At 47.6% G+C, this 22,779-nt stretch overlaps 7 protein-coding genes across 7 annotated transcripts; 5 read left to right on the top strand and 2 right to left on the bottom strand.

Annotated features, from left to right (window-relative positions):
• The first annotated feature begins 1,991 nt into the window (after positions 1-1,991).
• Positions 1,992-5,058, top strand: DFJ58DRAFT_87968 (uncharacterized protein). Its single transcript, XM_041394511.1, has 6 exons — positions 1,992-2,307; positions 2,357-2,581; positions 2,633-3,216; positions 3,269-3,475; positions 3,529-4,161; positions 4,211-5,058. The coding sequence occupies exons 1-6, from the start codon at positions 2,165-2,167 to the stop codon at positions 4,873-4,875; spliced, it is 2,457 nt and encodes an 818-aa protein (XP_041239190.1). The 5' UTR covers positions 1,992-2,164; the 3' UTR covers positions 4,876-5,058.
• Positions 5,059-8,862: 3,804 nt separating this feature from the next.
• DFJ58DRAFT_689009 (Metallo-dependent phosphatase-like protein) lies at positions 8,863-10,517 on the bottom strand. The gene is made up of 5 exons (XM_041383358.1): positions 10,346-10,517; positions 10,225-10,293; positions 10,112-10,172; positions 9,202-10,054; positions 8,863-9,150 (listed from the first exon to the last, which is right to left on the bottom strand). The coding sequence occupies exons 1-5, from the start codon at positions 10,476-10,478 to the stop codon at positions 8,953-8,955; spliced, it is 1,314 nt and encodes a 437-aa protein (XP_041239189.1). The 5' UTR covers positions 10,479-10,517; the 3' UTR covers positions 8,863-8,952.
• DFJ58DRAFT_689007 (uncharacterized protein) lies at positions 10,510-11,598 on the bottom strand. Its single transcript, XM_041383357.1, has 4 exons — positions 11,258-11,598; positions 11,180-11,203; positions 10,979-11,128; positions 10,510-10,922 (listed from the first exon to the last, which is right to left on the bottom strand). The coding sequence occupies exons 1-4, from the start codon at positions 11,360-11,362 to the stop codon at positions 10,602-10,604; spliced, it is 600 nt and encodes a 199-aa protein (XP_041239188.1). The 5' UTR covers positions 11,363-11,598; the 3' UTR covers positions 10,510-10,601.
• A 432-nt stretch (positions 11,599-12,030) lies between these two features.
• Positions 12,031-14,196, top strand: DFJ58DRAFT_87581 (pyridoxal phosphate-dependent transferase). Its single transcript, XM_041394431.1, has 10 exons — positions 12,031-12,199; positions 12,264-12,488; positions 12,559-12,804; positions 12,863-13,218; positions 13,277-13,335; positions 13,384-13,487; positions 13,551-13,595; positions 13,642-13,784; positions 13,839-13,997; positions 14,053-14,196. Exons 2-10 carry the CDS (start codon positions 12,302-12,304, stop codon positions 14,122-14,124), a joined length of 1,371 nt encoding a protein of 456 aa, XP_041239187.1. The 5' UTR covers positions 12,031-12,199; positions 12,264-12,301; the 3' UTR covers positions 14,125-14,196.
• Positions 14,197-16,086: 1,890 nt separating this feature from the next.
• DFJ58DRAFT_87564 (pyridoxal phosphate-dependent transferase) lies at positions 16,087-18,130 on the top strand. The gene is made up of 9 exons (XM_041394424.1): positions 16,087-16,394; positions 16,458-16,704; positions 16,769-17,124; positions 17,183-17,241; positions 17,295-17,398; positions 17,462-17,506; positions 17,553-17,695; positions 17,750-17,908; positions 17,961-18,130. The coding sequence occupies exons 1-9, from the start codon at positions 16,377-16,379 to the stop codon at positions 18,033-18,035; spliced, it is 1,206 nt and encodes a 401-aa protein (XP_041239186.1). The 5' UTR covers positions 16,087-16,376; the 3' UTR covers positions 18,036-18,130.
• Positions 18,131-18,480: 350 nt separating this feature from the next.
• DFJ58DRAFT_857932 (P-loop containing nucleoside triphosphate hydrolase protein) lies at positions 18,481-21,326 on the top strand (the record flags this gene model as incomplete). Its single annotated transcript, XM_041393956.1, has 14 exons — positions 18,481-18,517; positions 18,578-18,890; positions 18,939-19,295; positions 19,347-19,438; positions 19,493-19,543; positions 19,601-19,690; positions 19,737-19,907; positions 19,956-20,060; positions 20,114-20,208; positions 20,263-20,615; positions 20,670-20,748; positions 20,784-20,862; positions 20,916-20,943; positions 21,007-21,326. Coding segments are annotated over 14 exons (2,037 nt in total), but the record flags the coding sequence as incomplete, so codon positions are not given.
• Positions 21,231-22,102, top strand: DFJ58DRAFT_732756 (uncharacterized protein; the record flags this gene model as incomplete). Its single annotated transcript, XM_041386209.1, has 3 exons — positions 21,231-21,337; positions 21,392-21,516; positions 21,567-22,102. 3 exons carry the CDS (start codon positions 21,231-21,233, stop codon positions 22,100-22,102), a joined length of 768 nt encoding a protein of 255 aa, XP_041239184.1.
• Positions 22,103-22,779: the final 677 nt, after the last annotated feature.

The following is a 22,779-nucleotide window of genomic DNA, read 5'->3' as shown; positions in this document are numbered from 1 at the left end:
CCTATCAGCGCATCATTGGCTTTGCAGGAGATTCCGCATGTCTGGATTCCATAACTTGGATACTTGCCACTGTATGGGAGGTACTTGTACTGTGTCTTGCAGTCTTGATTGCTGTGAAGCATTTCCGTGAATTGCGACGATACTCAACAAGTAGTATTGTTGGGGACTGTTTCATGGTGTTAATGCAAACTCACGTTGGCTACTTTGCAAGGTGAGCTCATGATGTGAATGTGGTTCTCTTTTTCCGCTCAAGTTTTACACGAGCTAGTTTTTTTTGGCTGTCTCTTGCTTCCAGATCGGTTCATTGTCTTCAACGCTCTTCGTGGTATGCCGATCTATCATGGACTCTACAAGCGACCATTATTCATCATTTCTATAGGACCGATATTCCCTGAACGCTCAGATCTATCTTGTTTTCAGTGAGATACTCCAGGCCGTACAGATGTTTGTGCTGGGACCACGCCTGATCCTCGGTGTTCGAGAATATCACGCTGAGCTCGTGGCCAACTCTGATACGGCAACTGCTATGACTTCCAGGAGTACGTCCATGTGTAAACAAGCAGTAGTGCGTAGCGCAGGAGATGCTCGATATGATTGATTTGCGATAGGCGGGTAGTGTGAGGGGAGCAGTTGAATTTATTTTTACTTACTCCAGGTTTTATCGTGGTACTTATTTATGTATACAAGAACGTTTGGTGAACTATGAGTAGAGATCTCTCCCCGACGCTGAGGTTCACGCATTGAATTTTTGTTAGTAGAAATCGAAGGCGTGGGGCTGGTGTCGCTTACATCAAGCACCATCCTGGTTTACGCGAGTCTGACCTTCGGCGTGAGAGACGGGTGGACACCACGAAAAGGATAGATCTACGACATGTTGATAGACATGAATGTAAATCATACTATATAAAAGTCACAGAAGGATTCGTCTCTACGATCAACCAGTTCGTGCTATAGTATTTCAAGTTTGCCGGTGACTTTCCTATGCCCCAGCATTTGGCCAATCTCGAAGGACGCTAATGACATCTAGGTGACTCATCTGGCAATCTGTAAAGGAACGATGAGTATTGGAAACACGTCCGCAAGGTTCTTTAGAAGTATTTGCAAAATATTTCAGCTTCAAGGAACACTGCACTTTTGTCAGCCACATCGCGCGGCTTTTCTGGACTGGACATTCAAGACTTCCTCAGCGCCACCTGCCACCTCACATATTTCGTCAGAGGTTACCGGTTACTAGGGCTAGTAACCCATCCCTCAACATGACATTGTTTACTAGCCTAAAAATGATCATGTGTTGAAGACTCAGCGCGCCCCCGCGCATTTCTCTTCACACAGCCCAAGGGTTACTTCAAGGGCACCGGGAACTGGAGGGTGCAGAAGCGCAGGATGATCATGAACGCACTTCTTGAAGGCCGCAAGGCCGACTAGGAATATATGAGCGAGGGCATGAGACCCTGAGACAAGAAGGGTTTCCTGGGAAGGATCCAATGTATTGATTGTCCGACATCACCCAAGATACACAGCAATGTCCATTAACAGTACTTGAGATGCAGCACGGGGATCTAAAAGGGGGTGACGATTAATGTGTGTACCTATCAAGGAGAACAAAAGAATACAACTGCGACTGAGTCATGCATTTGACGGGCTTCTTTCTGTGGAACATGGCGCGAGAGTCGGACTGCATCCCACTCTGAGAACATAAATCTGAAAATCAAGATTCTTTGAAGAACTTCTTAACATGATTGATTCAACGCACCGAGAACGTTCGAGATTTATGTGGTAGATAGCGGAGTCCTTCTCACCATGAAACATGAACTACCTGGGACGCTGCTATCGATCTTATTTCACAGAGTACTTACTAGAGTATAGATGCTAGTACGGACTTGACTGAAATCGATTTCCAGATTCAGAGTGCAACAGAATGCAAATAAGTCATGGTCACGTGCACATATTGATGGGAACGCGTCGTCGGAGTCGAACTGTAGGTCCACAACCGCCACATCAATCCATTGATCAGATTGATCGATGGTCCACCACATTTACGCCACATTGGTCGACCAGATATAAGGCAAGCAGAAAGCAGTCGTCTTTCTTGTCCTCTTAGTTTTATCCACCTCACCAGTTCTGCTCAACACTTAGTCACCGTAATCATTGAACGCCTAGCGTCATGTCCCCTGCCGACGAGACTGGCACATCGTCTACTCCGCCACGCGCCAATGCACCAGCTCATGGTGCTAGCACAATAAAATCCACCCCGAACAGCCGTGGGGCTTCCGTCGTCAGCGAGAACATCGACTTGGTCGGTGTCCAGTGCGCACATTTCCTGTTTTTATCGAGTAGCACCTAACATTCCATCAAGTGTTAAGGAAGTTCGCCCATGGATTCAGCGGGACATAGAGCAGGCTAAGCAATGTAAGGCAGATGCCATGCTACAAGCCCTCTTGCAGCGCGCTTCTTGCGCTCCAGAGACTAAACAGCCCGAGCTCCTGCAAAAGTGCCTAAAAGCAGTTCTGCCGGTTTGCAATGGACAAGTCTCTGCTGGAGGCATATACTCTTCGGGCGTTGAGACAGCATTGAAAAATTAGTGAGTACTCCTTCGCTGATCGGACATTTCCATGCTTACAACGGCTGCAAGCGTACGTCCAGGAGTAGAAAACAAGTTCTACGGCCCTTTTATAGAAGCCACCAACATCGCGCTCGCTTGTCTTGAAGAGATCAAGGTTGATGGGATGCGTGCTCCTGTCCCCTCCGTGGACATGATCTGTCAGCAGAACGATATGCCCATGTACCAAACCCACCAGACGGTAACATCAATTCGGAAACCTGACGTCGTCATTCTTCCTTTGAACGGCGCATGCGCTCCATTTGAAGATGAGAAGAGTGACAAGAAAAGCAAACAGAAGGGCAAACAGAAAGACGAAGAGAAGCACGAAGAGAAGCACGACGAGAAGCACGACACAAAGCGCAAGGCTCACATGGTCAAGAATGCAATGGCAAAGCCGCCAGCGCCACTCCCCTGGACAGATGCTCTAGCTTGCATCGAGTTCAAGAGAAAGACGTCAGGCAAGACAAAAGGAATTAACCCACCGCCCCCTTTGTATACAGTAACAGACTATATCCCTACCAAGCCAGAATATCTGCCGGTGGATCATCTTAAGGCTGAAGAGCCGGCCCCAGGCGCTTCGCAGGCCCCAACACAACCTGCGTCCGACACTGCACGTAAGTGATCGCATTTTTATTCCAAGATCAAACTAAATCGGCTGAGCTGCAGGTCCATCTTCCGGCCTTACTACTGCACAGCCTTCCAAGGGCGGGTCTAGCTCCAAGCGCAAGGCCGCGGACACTTTGCAATCCGCTGCGAAAAAATCCAGGATCGACCCTGACGAGCCAGATGTGACCGTCCAGACGGGTCTGTACGCCGCCGAAATGTTTGCGGCGAATCTTGCTGTCAATAATCTGATTAATCTTATCGTTGTCGGTGGGTTCGTTCGTTTGTCGAAATTGGTCGCGCTCTTACGATCGGTCCTTCAGACGATGTAATGTGGATCTGGTATTATGATCGGCAAGGGACCATTCAAAGCTCGGGCGTAAACTTTATTCAAGATCTTCCGCGATTCATGGTACTGTTGTATGCTCTACAACGATTCAAACTTGAGGATTGGGGCCGAAACAAAGACTTCCTCCCAGTTCAAGTTGAAGGGAAACAATGTCACGAATTCAAAATCAAGGATAAAGAACTTGGAGAGGTGGATCTGTTGCTTCACACCAGCCACGACGAAAGAGTGACACACTACGGACTGCAAGGACGCGCTACCAATGTGATCCCTGCCACTAGCGAAGCGCTTGCCAAGAAATACCCACACATCCAGGATGGGATGGTGGCCAAGATCTTTTGGGGAGAGGCGGGTCGCACTAGCGAGCCGAAAATCTTGGACAAGGTTGAGGAGATCGCTAGGGTGCACCCAACCGTCCAAGGGCATATTCCTGAGCTGCTCTGGCACCACACGTTCACGAATCCCACGTCCGCCATCCGAGAAGCGCTCGGGGTTCCGGAACCCACTACGGGCAGTCGCGTACTCTACATTCTCGTATTCCGAAAGCTCCACCCCATCACGAAGCTTCACGGCAAAGAGCTTTTCGACGTCTGGTGTCAGTGTATCTTATGTGCGTGTCAGATTCAATTTATGTGGCTCTTCGTTGACATGGTGTGCAGGCCACCTTACTTTATGGAAGGAAGGGGTCTATCATCGAGATATCAGCCCTGGAAACTTGATGTGGTACAGGAAAAACGGCAAACTGATCGGTGTCTTAAACGACTATGATCTATCCTCGTTGGCGAATGTAGTGGGTCCTCGGGGCAACGAGCGTACGGGCACGGTACCGTTCATGGCGCTCGATCTTCTCGCTGCAAAAGCTCAACGAGGAGAAGTTAAACACCTATATCGCCATGATCTGGAGTCGTTTATGTGGGTTTTTGCCTGGGTTTTCCTGCGTTATAGGCAGGGAGTCCTTCTACCACGCGGATTGCGCCCCTTGGACGAATGGGCAACTTTAGGCGCTGTGGCATGTGGCAAAGAAAAGTTGTTCTTTCTGGAAAATGCTGTCGATTATCAACCCACGGACCTCCAAACTTCTGAATCGGATATAAATTGGTCTTTATGGAAACTCCTTTTGGAATGTTTTGAGGCGCTCGATACGGCCGCCTACAATCGCCGGAGTCGCGTTCGCCGTATTCGCCTTGTTCAACAGCAATCGACGGAAGAAGCAGGCGAGCAGACAAACGATGAGGAATCAGTATCAGATATGGATGATTCGCTAGGCAAATTCACAGGTACCATGGCCTGGATTAAGCTCAGCAATCCTTCACCTTCGCAGTGATTTTCCTTAGTTGTTACATTGTGTACTGTTTCGCTACCTGCGTCAGTTGTTCGTGGAATAGACGGATAGACGGATGTTATTTACTCAATTGGCATCCTTTGTCATTTTTAGTTCCGTCGTCCGGGCCAAACGGTCAAATATAATATGTTTCAAACCTTCACCGGTGTCACCGGTCACCGGCTGCCACATGCACAGGGAGGATCCATACCTCAAATCAACGAGTACCTCGAATTTTCCTCCATGCCGTCCTCAGCCATTGACGTTTCAGCAAGCCATGTCCTTCGACCCCCAGGTTTTCTGCCCTTTCCTCTACTTGTATATTCGACGCGACATTTAAAAGATGATATTATACATGGCAGAAGCGCAATATGGAAACCTACAACGACCGCTAAGAGGCCTAATTACACCATCTGGCCACCAAACGGTCTAACGCATCAGTAAAACACCCGATTCCTTTTCTGGCTTTATGTTCCTTGTGTTTTCGCATTTCGTCGTGACGACTCAATTACGACGAGGATGTCATTGTGTTTAACTGTGTGCTATTTTGTACTAGGCACGGGGATAGATCGGCACTTCAGCGACATTCGCAGGACTCGGCAATCACTTTGGTGAGAAAAAGACCGGTAAATCAGCGAGGCCAACCAGGGCCAACAGCCTGATTTCTGTCACGGAACACGTCGAGGTATGGCCGCGGCCCATGTTACCGTCCACGGTGCGGAACTGACTCCGTCCTCAACAAACCAAATATTTCGTGCTTCGTACAGTGGAACGGGCAAGGACTGCAAGGGAAACCCAGGCCAAACCTCTATAGCGGGAGGCTGCGGCTCTTTCTATCGAGGACCGACTACGACAAGCCGCAGGACTACCGACTACGAGCCAGGACTCCTGCTACTGCGCCAGAACCCCTGGCACTCCCTATGACCTGCGCCAGACCATTCTGCCAGATCTCCCCACTACAACAGACACGCACATGATCGCTAAATTGATCATCTTCTATGCCATCGACGACGTCGTGTTGCAGTGGAATCATAAATTATAGATCTATTTTTGATGATCGACCTGGCATGCTGCAAAGTTCAAACGGCTATAAGACCGTGACCCGGCTGGAAGTATCTGCAAACCTGAGCCGGGCCTTCAAAGCTTCAAGCTTCGAGCCGCGGCTTTCAGTGTATGGTAAGTAACTTACACCTTGATGCAGGTACTACTTCTGAGCTAGTGTGAACATTTGTGCTTGGCCCCCGATTCGTGGAGGAGGGCTTTCACGGTGATGATCGATGATCACCCAATCATGAAGCATTCCCGTGAGTCTTTTTCAGAGTCGGAATGTAATGTGACGAACGTCCTACACTTACAGCTATTTGCAGAACACCAGGCCAATCGTCAAAATAAAACAGGATAGCATTGTTTAAATTACAATGTCCGGTCAGATACCACGAAATTCTGGGTGTGCAACGTCGTCCTGTAAGTAACGCCCCATGGTGGGAACAAGATTGGTTATCGGAAGTTAGAAGTTTGTTGATTTGCCGACTTACGTGTTCTTTTGTGGACTGGCCTAGCAGGGCCATTCTGCAAACGGCTGTAAGCTGTCATGCAGGGTCACCGGTCACCTTCAAGGCTCGGCACAAGCCGGGCCTTGCACATCATTAACCGTGACACGGGAAGGTATGGCTTTTCATGATTGAAGATCCAGTGGTGCGTAAACGAGCCGGGATGAATGACAAGTTAGTCGCCGAAATCAGGATGTTCACTTTTTTCTGGTTCAAACCTTTGCCTTGCGTAAGTTATTGCGTTTCCCCTTGTCATCATGTTAGAAACCCTTATTTCACTGCAATCGACGGACGGACAACTATTATCCCTATGCTACTCATTTCGGCGATAAAAGGTGGTATATCTGGCACGAATGCCATCGTCGTACGTCCACCAAGTTCGCCGCTCACTCACCCACATCCACTGATAGTATGACCATAATCTCAATGACCCCAGTTGGTGGCCGCTCATCAATTCACATATCATTTTTCAGCTATTTCATAGGTCCGTGGAGAGCCAGTCGGATGATAACGGTGATATGCTGATCTAACCTTCGCTGCGTTTTTGCAGTTGCAGCCTCCATTGGGGTAATATACGATTGGGGTGAGTTGAAGATGGTATGAAAGAGTTATTGATATCCTGATGGTTTCTCCAGTGCTTGCATTTGGACAAGAGGTAGGTTGATGTCATTACCGGAGTAACCATTTCCGAGAATAGTTTCATAGGTCGAATTGATTTGGGTGAGCAGAGTCTCGTGTCCGAAGAACAACATCAAAATGCCATTAATCCGCGACAGAGGCAACGCTGGTCCCTGATGACTGTCCTGTATCTCATTGTATGTAGCTCGTACTATAAGTGTGCTTAGCAAGTTGAGCTGATGTGATAGCATCTCAGGTGCGCTACATTGGAATAATATACGCTGGGTACGTTTGGAAGACTAAGATTGGTGTTGTCTAATCGCCCATCTCCCACAATTAGCATGAACATACAGAGTGTGTTTGTTCACATGCACTATTTGTTACTTCTGACCAGCAACATACAGTGGCTGTTCAGATAATCCCGCTGCAAGATTCAGTGAGTGTTCCGTACCGATACTTTCCCTTCGATACCCGTCTAATCAACTATCATGTAGGGGTGAGCAACATTCTTGGACGGCTTGCTGATCCATCATAATGATTACTACAGTTGTGAGTTTCTTTGGAGTGTACGATCCTCCTAGGCTGATACGCTGACTAGATGTATCAGGTCTTATCATGTACTTTGCGCTATATTGGACGACATGGATCCTAATTGCAATATTCGGTGGTGAGCTACGCAGTTTCAATACCTCAGTGATATTTGACTTGACTGAAATATCATGCAAGTCATCATGATTGCTCGGTCATATGCCATGTACCAACGATCCAGAAAGGTGCTGGTACTCCTCGTTGTTGTCTTCGTGGCCATTATTATCGCCAACACAGTGATGCTCACGATAAACATGAGGCATATTTCAGCGGGTAAGCTTCAATTATGCATGAAAGACTTTGAGTGCCTCAGGCTCATTGATAAATACAGAGCAAGTCGTTCTTTCTGGCACCTATCAATGTGTTGTTGACAATACCCGACCTTTGAACACCATCCCTTGGATACTCGCTGCTGTATGGGAGACCTTCGCACTGTGTCTTGCAGTCCGGATTGCTCTAAAGCACTTCCATGAATTGCGACAACAATCGGCGGGAGGTATTATTGGGGACTGTTTCACAGTATTAATGACAACTCACATCAGTTACTTTGCGAGGTGAGCCCATAACGTGAATGTGGTTTTCTTTTTTGCTGAAGTTCTGCACATGCTAGCTTTGTTGTAATTGTTTGCTTCTCACTCGCCTATTTTTCGCCAACGATGTCAAATGTATGTCAATTTGTCACTGACCTCTGCATGCAACCACGCTTCATCATTTCCCATAGGACCCATATTCCCCGGCAGTGTTGATTTATTTTGGTTTTCTTCAAATATTCATCATCGTGCAGTCAGCTGTGCTAGGACCACGTCTGATCCTTGGTGTTCGAGAATATTACGCTAAGCTCGTGATCGACCCTGATGCAGGGCATAGCATGATTTCAACTGTTTTCCAAGAGCATGTGCATGTATCAACTACCAATAGTGTGTAGCACCGGAGATGTTCAATCTGATTTACACTCGTCGGGCCTCTGCAGGGAATAAATGAATTTGATTATATTTATGCCAGGTTTCGTTCTTATTGGATCACTACAAGCACTGGCTGCCCACTGTGCGGAGCCTTCAAGCGTATCAGGGAAGACCGAGAATGACATAGATGCTTTGAGAATGATGGTGGGTTTATGCGCAGCCTGCAGTTTCTTCTTACTCAAGGGACCAAAACTGATCCTCGGTGTTCGAGAATATCACGCTAAGCTCGTGATTGACCCCGATGCAGGACCTAGCATGATTTCGACTGTTTTCCAAGACTGTGCATGTATTAACTAGTAATAGTGTGTAACATGGGAGGCGTTCAATATGATATGATTTACACTCGTCGGGCCTTTACTTCGCTAAGGAAGAAAGCTGAACGAAGAATTGGTAAGATAATTATGCACATGATACGCTAACGATGCGCGCTTGTCCATTGTCTCCGAAGTCGATTTCTTGTGATTGAGGGGCTCGTACACGTATGTTGTCTCTGAATTGGTATGCAGCAAAAGAGAAAGAGCTTTCGTCGAGGACAACAGCTGACAACCTCCGGCGTACGACTGTGCATGATATCAGTCAAATCACGAGTACAGGACTTTTGTCTCACTCACACAACCAGAGTCTAGGCCAATCGACCACCGCTTGATGTCTAACCCACGGCTTGCAGCATGTCCGTAGATGACAGTAAACGGATAACATGGAAGCGAGGTTGGCTGGTACGCTTCACCCGAATGTCCTGAACACTTTGACATTGTATCGTTCCACAGTTGGGACCAGGGAGTTCCCTTTCGCGGACTGGGAGACACGAGTCCCTTATCCGTGACACTTTTGATGTTCGTTACGGTCCATGAATCTTTGTTTTCTGGAATTTCTGTGAGGACTGCAAGCTCCTGTTGGTCACGCAGCTTTGCAATGTCATGTTGGCCATCCATGGTAGGCCAATGCGAAAGAGGCTGTCTAGGGTCGGAAGCCTGGAGCTTCGGGTGGGAAGATAACAGACCGGCGTGGACGAAGACCATATGGCCAGTTGGAGAATGAAGCACAAGAGGCAACGAACTTAGATATTCGAAGAGTCCGGGAGACATGGCACGAGCGACCCTGTAATGTTTACCCAATGGATACCAGCCAGCAGGCACCATCTTCTTCCAGCTTGCGTACTTGCTCGTCTCGACCCATTTTTCAAGCTCTGCTCTCTGGAGTCGCTTATCTCCGTCGAGGTTAGGCCATCGCTTGTCCATGACAGAAAGCCATTCTTGACCTCCCGGAAGAGATAGTATCCAATTCATCCAAGCGCGCCATTCGATCACTTTTTGATCATTGTTTCCTCTGACGCCCAAGATTCTGTTGGATGACATGAACGACAATACGTCAATGGAGTCGTGAATAGTCGCCCTCGTCACCAGGTCTCCAACGTGAATAAGCGAATCTCTTTCCGAGTCGTAGTGTATCTCGTCAAGTAAATCCCTATCACAGTCCAACGATGTTGGTGAGTTCATCAATGACTAGACAGCCAGTACTCACGTCAACGAGCTATTCATGCCATGTATGTCTCCGATTGCGATTATGCGTTTTCCCCGGTCGTCTGACTACAATTGTAAGTCTCTTGCACTTGGTACCATGACACAATCAAAGACCTATGGGAAGTAAACTGTCGGGAATGTTGTTTACAAAATTTCCATTATAGTGACTAAAGTCCGGGAAGTCTTCGATGGAAGTGAGTCTAGGGTACAGTAGTGACTCAGACCAAGGACCTACCAATCTTTTGCTTGGAAGTACGATTTTCTGTGATCTCTTGGAGGACTCCGTCAACAAACACGAACGTCAGAAAGAAGGCGACAACTACGAATGAAAAATAAGTCCTAAGATTGTCCCCTGACCATATGGACATCTTGTCCACTGTCAAGTCATGGACGTAGTTTGCAACAACCGTGAGAATATTTTCAATGAATCATAATTGCGGGGTTGACCGACTGACTGCTTGTGCGAGTACTTCGAGGAGTGCTTTCAAAGTTTAACTTCTCGCATCCATATAAGTACCTTCCATAGCCCTTCTTCTATCCACTTCGTCATAGTCCCTGTTAGAGCTTGACCCGATCCACTTCCACGCGTTAAGCTTCACGAACTCTTCAAACGTCCACAGCTGTGCCCGGAGTTCTGAAGAGGGAAAGCACCACACGTAGGTAGCTGCCTCTACAGGGTTCGCCAATTCGGGTAGCACAGGGATCGATGGAGGCGTCGTGGGTACTAGAGACTTCACCTCAATTGGTGGTATGTCCCGTATGTTGGCCAGCGATCCTAATGGGTATACAGATACCAACTCTCTTGTATATTGCTGCGAGGAGGGGTTGATTTGTGTCAAGAGTCATAGAAACGACTTGCAGGACTCACGTTGCCTTCAAAAACATCAAGGAGTCGGACATCTTCGTCCGATAGACCGGTTACCAGGGAACCTCTTACCGATTTCTCTTCCGAATTGAGGTCATGATCGAACATGGCTCGACTTTGCGAGTACGGCAAGATCCCAGGATAATCCTCATTCTTTCTACGTGTTATGTCAAGACGCTATCGGGAGGAAACGCCATCGTTCACCTTGACCTGGTGCCTAGTGTAGTCCTGTAACGGGGCTGTGTCAGGGTGATGATCCGTAAGATTTCCTGGAAGACTGACCAGCAAGAGAGCAGGGCATATTTGAAGTTGACTGCCGTCGTTTCCGATGACTCGTTTCAATATTTCTGGATGCATCAACGTGCCATAGAAAAATGCGGATACCATTCTCAGAGGAATAAAGGATAAAGACAGAGGTCTGATCTTCACGTTAGGAAGAGATCAGTCAATAAGGACTGGATTGAGGAATGGGCCGACCGCCTGCACGCTTCAACTGATAAGTGAGATTCGAGAAGCGTTTGGTTTGTCATGTGGCTATAGCTGTTGATAAGATAAGCTAGAAGCTAGAAGCCATGCATCATGGCCATGGGTTACAGTTTGATCAGAGTACATATGATGAGAATTTGTTGATGCGGCTGCATTCAAATTAGCAGTACACGTACGCCCACCGCTAGGCGATTGATAAAGTACTTGATGGCTTTATGAATTCATATGTTATATTTTACTTGCTACTACCTCGTATCATCCAGGATACTTATGTCAAGCTAAGTCCTCTTTCGTATCCTTCCCCTTCTCCTCAACGAGTGATTGGTAGAAATATAATTGTGCATCCAACTTCGCTTACATAATCATGCTTTTGGATATTCTTAGATTTCCTACTACCTCCATCTTCTCAATCAAGGTTTGGAAACAGCCGCCGACCTTGGATTAATCCAGCGCTTGGCTATCCGCTGTGTCTCTTCTCGGTCGTTGATTTCGGTTTCTCACTCTCCCAACCTGGTCCCAACTGTTATCATGACACGCTGTCTTCCATACCACTGCTGCCGCACTGTTCTGCTTGTTACTCGTATGCGGTGCAAGCTCCTATCTGATTTTGTTGCTACTGCCGCACTGTATGCTACTCGATCCAATCACGTTCTTAGCATGAGTCTGTCATGACAACAATCCCTGATCACCGTGATGGTTTGCACAGGCCAGCATCGGGTTTTTGACGACTGGCACTCGGTGAGTGGTGATCCTTATTTGCTCGTTTCAAGGTCTGCTGGCTCTCACGCTGAGTCACCCGTAGATCGTTTTACGGCACTGGTAGGCTCCAAGCATGGCTGCATGCTGGACCGTGCCGGCACCCACTTGCCACTGACGCCCACGGACGTAACTGACATGAAGACCCCATTGTCCTTCGAGTTAGCGTTGACTACTGATGTGGAGCTAGACAAACGGGCTGCGCCTTCGTTTGGGCACGCAATGCACAAACTCTTCGAGTTTGATCCATCTTATATCAACCTCAACCACGGTGAGTTCTACCACCGGTATCATAGTTTAAACTTCATACCGTACCCTGATTCATGGTTGACGCATCGAAGGTGCATTTGGGTCATTACCCATGCCAGTTAGAGTTGCATGCGATAAACTTTCCGCTCGCATCGAAGCCAACCCAGACAGATTCCTGCACATGGAGGGCGTTCACCACTGGAATGAGGCTCGTACTCGGGTGGCCGAGTTGATAGGCGCAGAGACTGATGAGTGTGTCTTGGTGAATAATACGTCACATGGCATAGCTACGGTTCTCCGCAATCTCGAGTGGAATGAAGGGGATATCATTATCGGGAGTACGTCAAGAATCACTGCATTGAAGTTCTCCCACTCATGTTACCTTTCCCAAAACAGCTACCACGACTCAAGGTGGTGTGGCCCGGGCGATTATGTATATTGGAGATACCCCACCACACCCACAAGTGTCCACATTCGATCTCGAGTTCCCTACCTCACACGCGGAGATATTGGAGAACTGGCGAGAACATGTCCGCAGAGTGACCTCGGAAGGGGGCGATCTCAAGCAGACTCGCAAGGTCGTGGCTGTAATAGACACCATCGTATCCATTCCTGGCGTGCGTCTTCCTTGGAAAGAAATGGTGGCCATTTGCAAGGATGCAGGTGTTTGGTCGGTAGTCGATGCTGCGCATTCCATTGGCCAGGAAGTAGATATTAACTTGTCGGAGGCGAAGCCTGACTTTTGGATATCGGTCAGTCTGCCGTATCCACCTCATGGTATAATTTTTCTTGACTAGTTGAGCTAAACAGGATTGTCACAAATGGCTCTTTGCAAAGAGAGGTTGCGCAGTCCTTTATGTTCCCAGACGGTATGCTCCAACCTTGCTCGACTATCGATGTCTAATGAAACGCACTAGAAACCATCATGTTATCAAATCTCCAATACCCACCCCATACACTTATCGCTCACCTCAAGATGAGCACTACAATGGCCCACAAAATTTTGTGAAGCTTTTTGAATGTCAGTTCTCTCGAATAAACTGAACTATACAACTTCAAATGCTCATGTCTCGTTGATTGCTAGGGACAGGAACCATAGATTATGTTCCATTACTGAGTATAAATGCAGGTTGGTGCGAAGTCGTCATCAACGTCACTGTTCTGACTGCGATTAGCCTTGGATTTCAGACAGTGGCTCGGCGGCGAGCACAAGATAAACGAATACACTCACAATCTTGCAATCGCAGGCGGAAAGCATCTAGCAAGTCTCCTAGGAACCAGCGTAATGGACCCTGACGGTGAACTAACTTTCAACATGGTACGTAAATGCGCTGTTTTACTTCTTTTCCCGCATTTCATGTTCACTGGTAAGGTCAACGTGGAACTGCCCATTCCTGACGATATCAAATATTCGGATGAAGTTGATTCTCTGCTGCTAAACACATTGATGGTTGAGTGGAATACGTATGCCGCTCATTACTACCACAATGGGAAGTGGTGGACAAGGTGTAGCGCGCAGGTGTGGAATGAGGTGAGAACCTGATCGTAAAGACATGATCTTCTTAATTCTTACCGGTAAAAATCAGATTTCGGATTTCGAAGTTCTTGCCGATGCATTGAAGGACGCGTGTGAGAAAGTAGTGAATTTTGCGAAGTAATAACTAGTTGTTCTTGTAGGAAAGTACACGGCAAACCATGGGTTTTGTAATTCTGATGTCTATTTGCTCCAAGCCTTCTTGACCGAGTGGTCTATACTATCCCTTCGGGAACGGCAAGCAAGAAGCGGACTCCCCTTTTCCTCTTATAAGCAATTGACGGACCCATTAGGAGCTTTACCCCCCATTAACGACAGAACAGCACGTAGAACAGCTGCACTGGCCCATGACCTGCACAGTGCTTGTTGCCGAGCATACAAGTAAATATGGCAAGCCCCCGTTTTAACCTGCAAGTGTTCCGCACTCCCAATTTCCTGCAAGCACCCGCAAGTGTGCGGTCCGAGATCAAAATACAAGCATGCTGAAGGTATTCGCCAGGCTGGGTGCATGGCGTGCCGTTAGGGTCCTGTGCTGCCACGATGCCCGCCAGTACTGCGGCAGACGTAATTATGGTGGTGAGTGAGATGAACTTCATTGTGGCACTTGAAGATGATGTTCTTCGTTATTGAACTGAGAGTTATCCCTTCGCTTTTATACACAGGCAGTCAGCCCCAAAACATGCATCTGCTCAGTGCTGTGCGTCCGACCGACTAGCAACTTGAATATAATGCGCCGTGGCAACACGATATCTCTAGACGTGGCTCCATAAGAACTCGCTGGTGTTAAGCTCGTGTCGAAATTTCTGAATAGAGAGGATCCGCTTTCCCGATCGTAGTAGCGGTGCGCGCGCACCGAATCCACGACTTTCGCATCTGATCATTTTATCACTGCTAGTTTATGTACTCCGGCTTGTTCCGATTACTGTCTTTCTTCGAGCCTCTGCCCCTGTGAAGTCGAACTAGCGTTGCTCTTTAACTTGTAATAAACATACTTCGTCCTTGTTCGAACAGTGCCTATGAGCGCCCACGGCATATTGCGAGCGTGCAGAACTCGAGATCTGGACTTGGCGTTTTGAAAATGATAGTGAGTTGCAGTTCGAGACAGACGCATATGGGTAACCTGGGTGAAGCGGGGTTGCAGTTTGATCAAATCTGACTCCAGAATTTGTTGATGCTTATGCACTGTTATGTACGCAAGTAACTTTGCTCCAAGCGGGATCAAGCCTTCTTGATCGAGTGGTCTATATGTCCGATTCGTCCGAAGCGTTTTGTCTGTACTAAACCTATCTAGTCTGTTTGATTCTAACTTTATTACTAGGAGTTTAAACTATACTCCCAATTGCAGACTCGCTCGAGGGGATTCCACCGCTAGCAACACCAACGGCCGCTACCTCCAGTGATCCAGCATCGAGCATGGAAACGTCCGCATCTTCGTCTCCAGGAGCCATCGTCCAGCCTGGCAAGAAGAAAAGAACGCCAACGAATCCCAACAATATTTTCAAGCCCAGTTCGGACTCGACGACAGCGCGTAATCTCTGTGGTATCGAATGGCAGGCCGAGCACAAGACAGGTACTATTGCCGAGTTCGCCGCGTACTGGAACAGCCTTACGGCCGAACGGAAGGAGTCCTATGCCTCTCGCTCGAAGCTTGTCGATGCTGTAGGTTTTTCCTTGCCGTCGTGTTGAGCGTCGTGCTCAATGCTCATCTCAATTGTGGAGGCTAAGGCAAACGTAGTTGAATTCATAACCATGGATGGTCTCAGCACATAACTCTCCTACGTCAACCGGCTTCACTACTTGCCCTAAGCTCTGAATCTGTCTCTTCTTGCATGCTTGCCGTTGCTTTCGTTTTCTCACTCTCTCAATTTGGTCCCAACTGCTTAGTTATCGTGACACGCTGTTTTCCATGCACTGTTCTACCTGTTACTCGGTTGTACTATGTTGTACGCTAATTGTGCACCGTTGTGCAAGCTCCTGCATCGTCCTGTTCGATTTTTTTTGTTACTGCCGCACTGTATGCTACGCAATTCAATCACGTTCTTAACATGAGCGCGCAACTAGCGACCACCTTGACAGTTTGCCACAGACCACATCGGGTTTTCGGTGACTCGCATTTAGCTGGCGGTAATCCTTATCTGCTCGTCTGGCTCTGAGTCACGCTGAGTCACGGGCCGTAGGCCGTTTTAAACCTAGGCTCTAAGCGTGGTTGCATGCTGGACTTGCCACTAGCGCCCACGGACGTAATGACTGATATGAAGACCTCATTGTCCTCCGAGTTAGCCCCTAGTACTTTGACTACTGATGTGGAGCTAGACAAACGTGCGCCCCCTTCATTTGGGCACGCAATGCACAAGCTCTTTGAGTTTGACCCATCTTATGTCAACCTCAACCACGGTGAGTTCTATCATCGGGTATTCCGATTCAAACTCGCCTTGATTCGTGGCTGACGCATTGAAGGTTCATATGGTTCATTACCCATGCCAGTCAGAGTTGCATGCGAAAAACTTTCCGCTCACATCGAAAGCCAACCCAGACAGGTTCATACGCATAGAGTGCATTCACCACTGGAATGAGGCTCGTACTCGAGTGGCCAAGTTGATAGGCGCAGAGACTGATGAGTGTGTCTTGGTGGATAATACGTCACACGGCATAGCTACGGTTCTTCGCAATTTCGAGTGGAATGAAGGGGATATCATTATCGGGAGTAGGTCAGGAATCACTGCATTGAAGTTCTCCCACTTATGTTATCCCTTTCCCTCACAAAACAGATACCACGACTTATGGTTCTGTGTCCCGAACGATTAGGTATCTTGCAGACACCCAACCACACCCACAAGTGTCCACATTCAATCTTAACTTCCCTGCCTCACATACGGAGATACTGGAGAATTGGCGAGAACATGTCCGCCTGGTGACCTCGGAAGGGGGCGATCTCAAGCAGACTCGCAAGGTCGTTGCTATATTAGACGCCATCGTATCCAATCCTGGCGCACGTCTTCCCTGGAAAGAAATGGTGGCCATCTGCAGGGATGCAGGTGTTTGGTCGGTAATCGATGCTGCGCATTCCATTGGCCAGGAAGTAGATATTAACTTGTCGGAGGCGAAGCCTGACTTTTGGGTATCGGTTAGTCTGTCGTCTCCAGCTCGTGATAGTATTATTCTTGACCAATTGAGCTAAACAGAATTGTCACAAATGGCTCTTTGCAAAGAGAGGCTGCGCAGTCCTTTATGTTCCCAGACGGTATGTTCCAACCTTACCTTGCTCAACTATCGACGTCTGACGAAACGGACTAGAAACCATCATGTTATCAAATCTTCTATACCCACCCCATTCACTTATCACTCACCTGAAGATGAGCACTACAATGGCCCACAAAATTTTGTGAAGCTTTTCGAATGTCAGTTCACTCGAATAAACCGAACTATACAACTTCAAACGCTTATGTCTCGTTGATCGCTAGGGACAGGAACCAGAGATTATGTTCCATTACTGAGTATAAACGCAGGTTGGTGCGAAGTCGTCATTAATGTCACTGTTCTGACTGCGATTAGCCTTGGATTTCAGACAGTGGCTCGGCGGCGAGCACAAGATCAACGAATACACTCACAATCTCGCAATCGCAGGCGGAAAGCATCTAGCAAGTCTCCTGGGAACCAGTGTAATGGACCCTGACGGTGAACTAACTTTCAACATGGTGCATAAATGCGTTATTCAGCTTCTTTTCACGTATCTCATGTTCCCTGGTCAGGTCAACGTGGAACTGCCCATTCCTGGCGACATCAGATATTCGGATGAAATTAATTCTCTGCTGATCAATACATTGTTGGTTGAGTGGAACGTGTATGCCGCTCATTACTACCACAATGGGAAATGGTGGACAAGGTGTAGCGCGCAGGTGTGGAACGAGGTGAGAACCTGTTCGTAAAGATATGATCTTGGTTCTTACTGGTAAAAATCAGATTTCGGACTTCGAAGTTCTCGCCGATGCATTGAAGGACGCGTGTGAGAAAGTAGTGAAGTTTGCGAAGCAATGAATATAGGAAAGTATTACCCACAAGAAAGATAATGAACACAGGGGTGCATGCCAAGAGCCCATGTTTGAGCTTGAAACCCATACTCGCTGACTAATCTATGGGACACCCCGGAAAGATGCCAAATTAAGCCAGGACGAACCTCGCGACGACTCCAATACAATGTGGTAGGGACTGGTAAGGTTGTTCTCTCATGTTAGTACGCACGGCGTATAAAGTGAATATGGCATGGTGGGAGACGACGACGAGAAGTCAATTACGAGTCCGACATCGCGGTTCGTTCAAACACGTGACCTCCGTGTCCGCCACAGACGCGTCTCATATTCATAGCTTTGTCCACTCCACACGCGTTGCACACTCCTATATTGCACATGCTCACGCATGCTCAACTGCTCATACTTTAAAGAATTATTCTACATTCTTCAGTGGAGAACCAAGGATGACGGAAGACCTTTTGAAGTCTCTTAACGCTGCTCAGACTAGATGTATGTTTCAAGTTGCTTCTTGTAGCATTATTCGCGTATTAAATTGTCTGGTTTGAACAGGCGTAACTCATCATCCAGACTTACCGCTCCAAATTTTAGCAGGTCCGGGAAGTGGCAAGACGAAAGTTCTGACCTCGCGAATCGCCTACATGATATTGCACCATGGGATGGACCCGTCGTCTATATGCGCTGTTACTTTCACCAACAAGGCAGCCAACGAAATGCGAGCACGTCTCTTGAAGCTTATTGGTAAAGATAGCGTTAATAAAGTGAAACTGGGAACTTTCCATGCGATCTGCGCCCTCTTTCTGCGGAAATATGGGACATCGGTGGGCCTTGACGGGAACTTCACTATATGTGATTCTGATGAGGGGTACGTCGCCGAAATGTTGCAGTCATGTTGTGCTGAACTCTATTGTAGCAAGCGAATTGTGACCAAATTGTTGAAGCCTTACAGCGATTTCCTCTCGTCCAATGACATTCAAGTGAATGCTGCTACTCTCTGTTCATTGATTTCTCGAGCCAAATCCAAGGGAGAAACTCCTGAAGATGTCATGCCACGCAAAGAAAGCCGACATGTTTCAAGCAAAGCTGCTTCCTCGAAGTCAACGAATGAAGATTTCCAGCGTGTCTTTGCAGAGATATACCGCGACTATGAGAAGACCTTGCGTAAAAGCAATAGTTTAGACTTCGACGACCTCCTTCTCTTTGGCGTTAGGCTTTTCTCACGGCACCCGAGATATGCTGCATGGTGTCAGCATATACTTGTCGACGAATTGTGAGCTTTCGCTTCTTATTGATGATCAAGGCTCACCCGAAATCACACTAGCCAAGACACAAATGCGGTCCAATACGAGCTCATGTGTTGTATCGCTGCTACCAGTCGTTGTGTGACGGTTGTTGGGGATCCCGATCAGTCAAGTACGCTCTGGCTATTAATACTGCCTGATCTTGATCTAATTCACAACTACATAGTATACGGTTGGCGATCTGCAGACATTACAAACCTTGGCAAGATGCAAAACGGTAAGATAGAGACAACGTGTATAGCCATGCATTGGACGCATTTGACTCGACTCCCAGACTTCCCGAACGTAGCGCAGGTTATGCTTGAGCAAAATTATCGTTCAGCGGGATCTATCCTTGCAACGAGCCTCGCCATTATTTCGCAAGGTGAGTTGTGCAGACGTATAAAATAGTTTTACCAACACTTCCAAAGATACATCGCGGATTGCAAAAACTCTGCATACAGATCATCCGCGTGGGCCTCTTCCAATGCTCCGTTCGTTTCCTACAGAACATGACGAAGCCGCTTTCATCGCATGGGAGATCAACCGCATGATAGCACAATCCGGAGGGATGTTAGGTTTTGGAGACTTTGCGGTGCTTCGTACGTCCCTTCTTCACAACGCTCGAACTACTTACAAACAGTTTGTAGTACGTTTCAATGCCATATCCAGAACGATTGAGAACGCGCTTCAAAAGGAAGGTATCCCCAATCGAATGCTCGGTGGACATCAGTTCTTCGAACGGGCAGAAGCAAGTGATCAGCTACGCTTCTTTTGATGACATGACAACCTTTTACTTAGATTAAAGATATCCTGGCATACCTCCAGCTCGTGGACAATCCACACTTTGAGCCGGCGTTTTCTCGCGCTGTCAACATTCCTTCACGGGGAATCGGGGATAAGGTGAGGGCCGACTATAATTAATTGATGTCTCTTCGGCTTATCAATTGCTGATAGTCCCTAGGAGAAATTCTTTCACGAGCACAGAAACTCGGAATTTCACCACTGACTCTTGTTGAACGCATCCACGACTCTATGATTCCGGATCTGAAACCATCTGTAAAGCGCAAGGTCCAATCCTTCGTGAATGTTATGCGGTCACTGAAATCATCCGCCACTGATGGAATGGAACCAGCCCAGTTGATTGGCAAGTTGGTCGAGCTCATCGGGTACCAAGAACACCTGAAAAAGTCGCAACCTGACTGGGACACACGATGGGAGAACGTTCAAGAACTGATCAACTTCGCGAGTGACGCCACTGCTGACGCTTCAAACGTTCCTGTCATTGATGGAGAAGAGTCGTCGTTACAGTAATTTATCTTGTTTCGCTTCTTTTTGGAAATAACTTTTAACCAACTGCACAGAGATACTCCGCTAAGGCAGTTCTTGCAAGCATCGATGCTGTCATCTGCAGGTGATCAGTCGAATGAAAATGATGACGAGGTTTGTCTTTCGAGGTCAAAATTCCGATTACTCAGCATTTGCAACAGAAAGTGTCTATTGCGACTTGCCACGCTGCGAAGGGTCTCGAATGGCCAGTTGTTTTTGTCCCAGCAGGTTTGCAACCTCCTACTGTTCCTTCCTGTGCACATATATAAGCATATTATCAGTGGAACATGGAACATTCCCTTTTTACCGGTCGGACGACATTCATGAAGAAAGGCAAGCATATCATTTTATACATTGATATGTTCTAACCAGATCAATCAGACGCCTTCTATATGTTGCATGCACTCGAGCACAGACATCACTTTACCTAACGCACACATCAAAGCGCAAGGTCGCTGGCGTTTTCAAATCCAGAGACCTGTCTGAATTCATCTCCAAAATCTGTTCCAAGTACCCAGTAAGATATTTCCGTGAAACATTTGAACGATGCCGTGCCTAAGGCTAGTTTCTTTTCTCTCCAGCCGTTGTTCTCCGACATGCCTCATACGCACTCCACTCAAGACCTCCGTCTTATAGCAAGAATTCTGGATAGAGGGTCGCGTATGCCTGATGAACTAGAGGTGAAGCGACGAATGACAATATTGTGCGTCATCGTCTGTCTGAAAAGTCCTAAAGATTGCGACTAATTCCTTCTTAGTAATTTGACTGCAAGACAGATTCACCTGAGCCATACGAACGTTGATGGGAATCCAGAGAATCAACCCGTTCCTCCGCCTCCTATCATGAGAGACATTCCTGCTAATTACGTGCCCACATTTCAGAGTCAGTCCCTGAATGGTTGTTTGATTAGAGCTCACGTCATGATGCCGTAGGTGTACGCGCTGGCTTGCACGGGAATGAAATTTCAACTACTGTCAAGGTTCCCCATCCAGCACCCCATGTGGAACGGCCCAAGTTGATGCTAGAAAACACGACGGACGGTTCCGCGGACCAGTCAATTCGATTATATCGTCAAGCCAAGGTGGAATCACTGGCCCAATCGGCTGTATACCCTGGATCAGATCGTCCACAGTTATGCGCAACGGTGTCAACGGAAGCCACTGAAGCAGCTGTAGCTGAAACCAAGCGATCGGATCGAACTATAACCGGGCCGCAATTCAAGCCATTCAAGTTGACACCAGTAGGTCTGACGTGCGTCCACCACCCAGTTCCATTCGCTCCTCCAGCCAAGGTGGAATCTCCAGCCCGACCGGTTGTACATTCTCGATCAGATCGTCTGCAGTCATGTACACCAGTGCCAGTGGAAGCCGGACCAATTGTGTCTGGGATCAAGCGAAAAAGACTGGGAATGGGTCGAGGTGGGGCCGGATATACTAATAAGAAATTCAAAGTCCCTGCACCACCATGATATCCGCGGGGTCATAGTCTATTTACTTACATGCTGATCGATTATCAGTCTTTGCTCCTGTGGCGTCATCACGCTACGAGAGTAGAACATCCACTGCCAGACATGTAGGCATTAAATCCACGTAGTATATATGGAGACTCATGCCTGTTGAGGTTTCAATGTGTACGTCACGAGCAACGGCAGTCCTGCCTTGTTTGAAAACAACGAATTGACTGATTTCTGCGTGTATCTGGATGACATCGTATATGTGGTCTTCAAGACCATCCCGATAACGCGAGTATTGGGGCCCCGTTCTGACGATACACCGCATTTTCACTATTTTTCCGTGATCATCCGATTCATCTCTCCCAAGAAGACTCACTAGTATTAACTTTGAGTTATCACAGCGCTCGAAAAGCGTGGCCAGTGAGGGGAGATGCCATCGACGAAGTTGGAACCCAGTGCAGCTCACTTGCTTCGTGTGGTCAAGGTTTAGTTTGCAGAGTTGCTCGGCCAGCCCAGTCGGCTATGGATGCATGACAGATGTGACCAGAGAACTGCCAGGCATATTAGTATGGATCCAGATACTACTAGTACTGGCATTAGAAAGGTCACCTGCCCCATTCCTGCGAACTTGAAGCATGAGGCAACCTCATTTTCTCCACAGATGCAATCGGGGTTTACAGCATGGAAGCTGC

This window comes from Suillus subalutaceus, assembly GCF_016647625.1.
Source record: "Suillus subalutaceus strain FC151 chromosome Unknown DFJ58scaffold_132, whole genome shotgun sequence".
In the NCBI taxonomy this organism is placed as follows: domain Eukaryota; kingdom Fungi; phylum Basidiomycota; class Agaricomycetes; order Boletales; family Suillaceae; genus Suillus; species Suillus subalutaceus.
This window is presented reverse-complemented; position numbering and strand designations above follow the sequence as displayed.

Coding starts and splice junctions, on each gene's coding strand:
- DFJ58DRAFT_87968 (XM_041394511.1), top strand. CDS start 2,165: ATGTCCCCTGCCGACGAGACTGGCACATCGTCTACTCCGCCACGCGCC. Junction 2,582..2,632: donor GAGACAGCATTGAAAAATTA/GTGAGTACTCCT, acceptor AACGGCTGCAAG/CGTACGTCCAGGAGTAGAAA. Junction 4,162..4,210: donor CTGGTGTCAGTGTATCTTAT/GTGCGTGTCAGA, acceptor CATGGTGTGCAG/GCCACCTTACTTTATGGAAG.
- DFJ58DRAFT_689009 (XM_041383358.1), bottom strand. CDS start 10,478: ATGTCCATATGGTCAGGGGACAATCTTAGGACTTATTTTTCATTCGTA. Junction 10,294..10,345: donor TACTTCCAAGCAAAAGATTG/GTAGGTCCTTGG, acceptor CTTCCATCGAAG/ACTTCCCGGACTTTAGTCAC. Junction 10,055..10,111: donor GGCATGAATAGCTCGTTGAC/GTGAGTACTGGC, acceptor GGACTGTGATAG/GGATTTACTTGACGAGATAC.
- DFJ58DRAFT_689007 (XM_041383357.1), bottom strand. CDS start 11,362: ATGGTATCCGCATTTTTCTATGGCACGTTGATGCATCCAGAAATATTG. Junction 11,204..11,257: donor TATGCCCTGCTCTCTTGCTG/GTCAGTCTTCCA, acceptor GCCCCGTTACAG/GACTACACTAGGCACCAGGT. Junction 11,129..11,179: donor ACACTAGGCACCAGGTCAAG/GTGAACGATGGC, acceptor ACACGTAGAAAG/AATGAGGATTATCCTGGGAT.
- DFJ58DRAFT_87581 (XM_041394431.1), top strand. CDS start 12,302: ATGCTGGACCGTGCCGGCACCCACTTGCCACTGACGCCCACGGACGTA. Junction 13,336..13,383: donor GTCCTTTATGTTCCCAGACG/GTATGCTCCAAC, acceptor GAAACGCACTAG/AAACCATCATGTTATCAAAT. Junction 13,785..13,838: donor GTGAACTAACTTTCAACATG/GTACGTAAATGC, acceptor TTCACTGGTAAG/GTCAACGTGGAACTGCCCAT.
- DFJ58DRAFT_87564 (XM_041394424.1), top strand. Junction 16,705..16,768: donor AGGGGATATCATTATCGGGA/GTAGGTCAGGAA, acceptor CTCACAAAACAG/ATACCACGACTTATGGTTCT. Junction 17,507..17,552: donor ATTACTGAGTATAAACGCAG/GTTGGTGCGAAG, acceptor GACTGCGATTAG/CCTTGGATTTCAGACAGTGG.